Consider the following 6,000-nt stretch of genomic DNA (forward strand, 5'->3'; position numbering starts at 1 on the left):
CTTCCTCTTATGGAAATATTTTCTGAGCTACTCAACGTGTTATATTATTAACTCACTGAGACAACTTCGTGGTAATGAGGATCAAATTAAAATCGGAAAACAAAATAATGAGTAGTAAAAACAAAAGCAAAAAAGAGCTAAAAGAGTTTTATCGATATAATAAATTGTATTAAGACGATAATAGCAGTGCTTACTCTCTATGATCTAAGCTAAACAAAGCTTAAGCTTCATTATTGCTCTTTCCCGAAGAAGAAGACGAGCCATTAGCGTTTCCGCCGTCAGCTCCATCGCCGTGTAGGTTGTGCTCTAAACCGTTTCCACCGTGAACGCCATCATCCTTGGCGTTGTTAACTGCTACGTCGTTGTCAACGCAATGTACGGTGGTTCCGCCAGCGACTGGCTGGTCGCGGCGGTTGTTGAAGGTGTTTTTGTTATTGTGCATCCACACCTTGAGTACTCCTTTATCGACTCCAACCTCACGGCAGAAGTCGCGCACGTCGTCCTCGTCGCGCTTCTGAAACTTCCACCCGATACGGTCGGCGAACTCGTGCATCTTCTCTTTCTGAGCTTGGCTGAACTTCGTCCTGAACCGCTTGCGAGAGCCTGGAGTAAGGTGGTGAGTGGAGAGGTTGTTGGCGGCGAAGTTGAGATCTGAGAACGGTAAGCTGTTTCCGCCGGGTTTATTGGTGCCGGAGAGAGCGAGTAGCATGTAAGAGGAGGATATAGGCGGCGGAGAAGAGGAAGTAGGGCTGCGAGGGAGATGAGGAGCCGGTGGAGGTGGGTGGTGACGGTGGTGAGGCTGGTACTCGAGTGTGGAAGATGGAGGAAGAGACGGTGGAGGCACGGCTGAGGTGAGAGAGGAATCTTCAGGGTCACGGCGGTGGAAGTTACGGTGGCAACCGCAGGCGGCGCACTTGAGGGAAGTTGGATCGGAAGGTGTGGAAGAAGGAGACGGCATGAACTCCCCGCAACCGTCGAGTGCGTGACCACCAATCGCTGCCGCGTGGTTCTTGAGGCATTCTTTGTAGGTGACGGCGATCGGGTGGTGGTGGTGGTGGCGTTTGGTAATTACGTTGCTGAAGGAGATTGGTTTGGCTGGTTGGATACGGGTTGGAGTTTCGGGTTCGGGTTCAGGAGATTTAAGAGTCATATCCATTGCTCAAAACTCAAAAGCATCTATGGCTTTTTAATATTTTCAAGATAATCTTGTTAGAAAAGGGTTTAGGTTATGCTCTAACAGAAAATGATATTCAGAAAGGGAGAAGATAGATAAAAGAAACTCTAGATAAAGAGAGCTAATCAGCTTTTGGAGATCATTTAATATGTTTAAAATAAAACTTTTGAAGGATGGGGAAGATGTCTTATAAGATATCTGTGAATCTGGCGATGAATGCTTGCTAAGACAGAATAAAATAATTAATAGGAGAAATGAAAACTAATAAATAATTAAATAGGAATAATAGTATTACATATATTTAAAAATAATATTCAAAAGACAGGGTTTCAGGATTGATGATTTAACTATGGTTAATGGCAAACTTGGACCCATAGCAGGGGTGGGGAATATATAGACTAGTAAATGTCTTCAACCTAGACTGTTATAAACTTTCTCATGCATTTTGACACTTCTTGTTTTGACTTTTTAAAACAACTTTATCAATTATCCCCTCTTCTATTTCAAATAATTAATTTTTAAGATATTTACACACAGATCAAAAAATTACTAATTTTTAGTTAGTCTATTTCATTTGCCTAAAAACAACAATAACTACAGCTAATCCAACTAATAAAAATTATACTGCAGAATATAAATGGTTTTAAACGTCAAATTACATTTTTTCTTACATAAAAACTCGAAAACATTATTTAAAATAAAACAAAAACAAATTCTGAAAATACTATTTAAAGTGAAAAAGGAGGAAACTTTGATTATATAAACTCTCTCCTTCAGCTATGTTCCCTCTCTACGATCTGACACAGAGGAAGGAGGAGATGAAACCTCGGCCGGAGTTTCTTATGGTTCCGGTTCCAGTTCGAGTCTATCAGGTTCAATTATGGGAGGCGGTGATTCCTATACACCGACGTCGCCGGCTTAGTTTCCGAGAACCGGTGGCTCCGATAGCATCGGTTTCGTCGGCTTACGATTCCGGGAATCAGTGGCTCTAAAAGCACCGTTGTTTCTCCGGCTTCTCGGTCTGCGATCTTCGCTTTTGTTCTTCTTCGCTCAATCGACTCTTGATTTGAGACTCCATGTTGGTTGTTCTTGGATTGATTGTAGATGATTGATTTGTTTCTTCAAAGCGTGGATCGACGGTGGGTTTGGTGGGCTTGAGGACGGTGTTGGGTCGCGCCTTTCTCCGACTATGGTGGAAGATCTTCTTCACCATCCGATGCGCGGTGTCCGATCTCGGCATCTTGTTTTCCGGTATGCTTCCGGTGGATGTCGTTTAGTGTGTCGGTAGCGTCTTGCATGTCGGTGAAGAGCGGCGGCGATCTGATCTTATGACACGTGCCCTCGAGTGGAGGTTTCGATAACAGGTGGCGGCTTTGTGACACGTATTCCTCGCTGGTGAGGATCTTAACATGTGTCTCGACCACGAAATACGCGTGGTGCGATATGGCGCTTACGGGTTTGGGGTTTGGGTTGCGGCCCACTATAGTCTTTTCGTTTGCTCTTTGTGTTGAGCTCTCTGTCCTCTTTGTAACGTGTTTTTCGGCTTTGTCCTTTGGGTTCTGTCCATTTAATAAACTCTCGATGAAAGAAAAAAAAAGTGGAAAAGGGGGAACGACAAAAAAAAAGTGGAAAAGGAGGAAGTATTAAATTAAACCAGAATTTCACCATACAAATACAAGGAACCAATAAAATAATTGCAAAATAATTCACTTTTATAGTTTTATACGTTTATACAATTGAAATTTACCATTGCTCCACATACCAATTGTGTTTCTATCTACGGACCATTATCATTTTTTTCATTTCAAAAAGGCTTTGGTTGTTAACCCATTTTCGAATATCAAATTCGTCTATATTCGGATTTGGCCTACGGAATAAGCGATTAACATAGCTGATTAGGGCATTTATTGTTACAACACGCATTACATTTACAGCGACACATATTCACGTCTTATTACAGGTAATTGATTTCCACTAGGTTTATTGTTATTCGACTAATTAATATCGTTCAAGAGACCAGCCATATTTACACTTAACTCCTGAAACCGTGTTGCAGGCTTTAACTTTCTGTGCGCTTCATGTCACTAATCCACCAGACACGACCAAAGGTTTTTTTTCTTTGGCGTGATATGTGAGTGATTTGTATGACAATAAAATATGGTTTTCCTTCTTTTTTCAAAAAATACTTTTTACTAATAAACTACGTAATCATAGTTCAACACGCAAATAATTAAGACTGACACGTACTTGAAAACTCCACACACGTCAATCCATGGCATCAACGTAACAATAAGTGGTGGTCTTAGTCAAAACCCCCGAATTCTCCTAATTATCAAAAAATTTAGCAGATAGTATAAAGTTAAAAATAGTATTTTTTCAATAATCTTTTGAAGAAATCCAACAAAATATATTATCTTTCTTTCCGGGAAAATATAAATCAAACCTGGCTAATACGTAATCAATTAATGCTATTACAGCTCACAAGTTGACCAACTTATGCATTTTAATTATCAGAAAATGTTTAGTTTAAATTTAAATGTTGGATAGAAGATGATAAAGACGGAACATAGAAACGAGTATCCTCTTTTATTTTCTTGGGCAAAGAATCATGAATTGCATGGTTGGTCCATAACAACGAAAGTTCTTTTTTTTCTTTGCTTAACTATGTGGTCATAAAAAAGCAAGAACTTACAAATCAATGGAATCTATAATATTATTTATTAAAACTAATGATTCATCATAAAATTGTGGTGAACGTAAAAAATCAGTAAAAAAACTTCTTAAACAATAATATAGATACCATAATTTAGAAATGTTTCAAAAAAATTAAAGCTACACATAATTCTCATCAGATAAGAATAAATCGAGCTTAGATAATTCACATAAAACAAAAACACTGAGTCATATTTTAGTATTTTCAGTTATATATGTATAAATTTATATAATCATTATTGGAATTATATATCTATATAAGAGCTTTAAAATATCATCTCATTCTAATTTATTAATTTTTATACAGATCAATTCGAAACTTCTAATTAAATTTAACATTTTAACATGTTATTAATTAATCAAGTAAGTATTAATTTTTTAAAAGTTTAACTATAAATAGTTTCTAAGTTTTGGTTAGATATAACTACGAAATAGTGAATTGATGCCTTTATTTAATCAAGGACGATTAGATCTTTGTCAGCAATGTTTTTTCTATGTTTTGAATTAGTATCACTGATCTGAACTATGACATCCATATTCAAGCATTGAAAGTTTTTCATCACATTCCAGACAAAATGTTGAGAGCTGGAAAGATGGCGACAGCTCCAGTTACATTTTTTCTTAATTTTCTATCTTTAACTTTAAAAACGATTCTTTGTTCGTAGTGTTAAGATTCATTTATAATATCTATGTTTTGACATGGTAACCAAACAATTATTTGATTATTCAGGTTGGAGGGGCCAGGGGGAGGGTAAATGATGAAAAAAGATAATGAGAGTAGTACAAATTTTAATGGGGATCATGTGGCACCTTTTAAAGAACAAATATCAATGACTCTATCACCCAAGAGTTGGACTACAAAATCTTTTGTGGGTCAAATAATTCATCACGAATCATATTAATCGGAGGCATAACTTTAAATACCATTCTTTTGTTGATAGATATTTGAGAAATCGGCCAAAAAAACACTGAAATTTTCAGGAATTGCCAAAAGAAACCTGGACATATGGGCTAGCCAATAAAATCCTGAACTTTTGTTGACTTTTCGGGTTTATTAAGAAACTTACGATTGACTGACCAGATAAACATACCGTTAACCGAGTTAACTGTTAATTAAGCGGACGTTAATTTTGGGTGTTAAAGTATACGACGTCGTTTCATCACTTTGTCTGATTAAAGACAAACGACGTCGTTTATATAGCTGTGTTATTAAAAATGAGAAATCGGCCAAAAAAACACTGAACTTTGCGGGAATTGCCAATAGAAACCTGTACTCGAACCAGACCAATAAAACCCTGATCTTTTGTTGACTTTTTTAGTTAATTCACAAACTTACGGTTGACTAACCAAATTAACACACCGTTAACGGACAGTTAAGACAGTGTTAACTCACCGTTAATTACTGCGGTTTAGAGAAACTACGTCGTTTCATTCAGTTGTTTTGTTAAACACAAAATCTCAAGACGACGTCGTTTTGCTTAATTAAAATTGTTGTTGCCTGGACTCGAACCCGTGCACTCGTGGTCGTAAGGGGGTATTGTCACTGAGCTAGTGGACTTTTCGGAAGGTTATCACACATGTTTATTTTTATTGATCAAAAGATGTGTTTGATTGCAATCAAACAAAATGAAACCCGTGTTTGAACGTAACCCTAAGGATTACCCATGAGGAGCATTTTGATAAAATCTGGGATTACCAAGCAGAGATATTGAGGAGCAATCCTGGATCAACCATGGAAATTGAAACCATACCAGGAGCCACGGTTGGAACCAAGCAGCGGTTCTACAGACTCTACATGTGTTTCCAAGCACAAAAGGAAGCATGGAAGAAGACTTGTAGGCCTGTTATTGGCTTAGATGGAGCCTTTTTGAAATGGGACATCAAGGGACAGTTGTTGGCTGCGGTTGGAAGAGATGGAGACAATAGGATTGTCCCTATTGCTTGGGCTGTAGTGGAGATAGAGAATGATACAAACTGGGATTGGTTTGTGAAGCGTTTGGCCTTGGATTTGGGATTGGAAAATGGGAACGGCTTTGTTATAATGTCTGACAAACAAAAGGTAAACACTTTGCTTTCATGATACTCAATGAATGTTTGATTCTTGTTTCTGATTT

At 37.8% G+C, this 6,000-nt stretch overlaps 1 protein-coding gene across 1 annotated transcript; it reads right to left on the minus strand.

The window, feature by feature from the left end:
- Window positions 1-28: 28 nt before the first annotated feature.
- On the minus strand, window positions 29-1,391 carry LOC106313839 (zinc-finger homeodomain protein 9-like). The gene has a single exon (XM_013751760.1). It carries the CDS (start codon window positions 1,154-1,156, stop codon window positions 221-223), a length of 936 nt encoding a protein of 311 aa, XP_013607214.1. The 5' UTR covers window positions 1,157-1,391; the 3' UTR covers window positions 29-220.
- Between the last annotated feature and the right edge of the window lie 4,609 nt (window positions 1,392-6,000).

Source organism: Brassica oleracea, chromosome C9, assembly GCF_000695525.1.
Source record: "Brassica oleracea var. oleracea cultivar TO1000 chromosome C9, BOL, whole genome shotgun sequence".
NCBI classification, from domain to species: Eukaryota; Viridiplantae; Streptophyta; class Magnoliopsida; order Brassicales; family Brassicaceae; genus Brassica; species Brassica oleracea.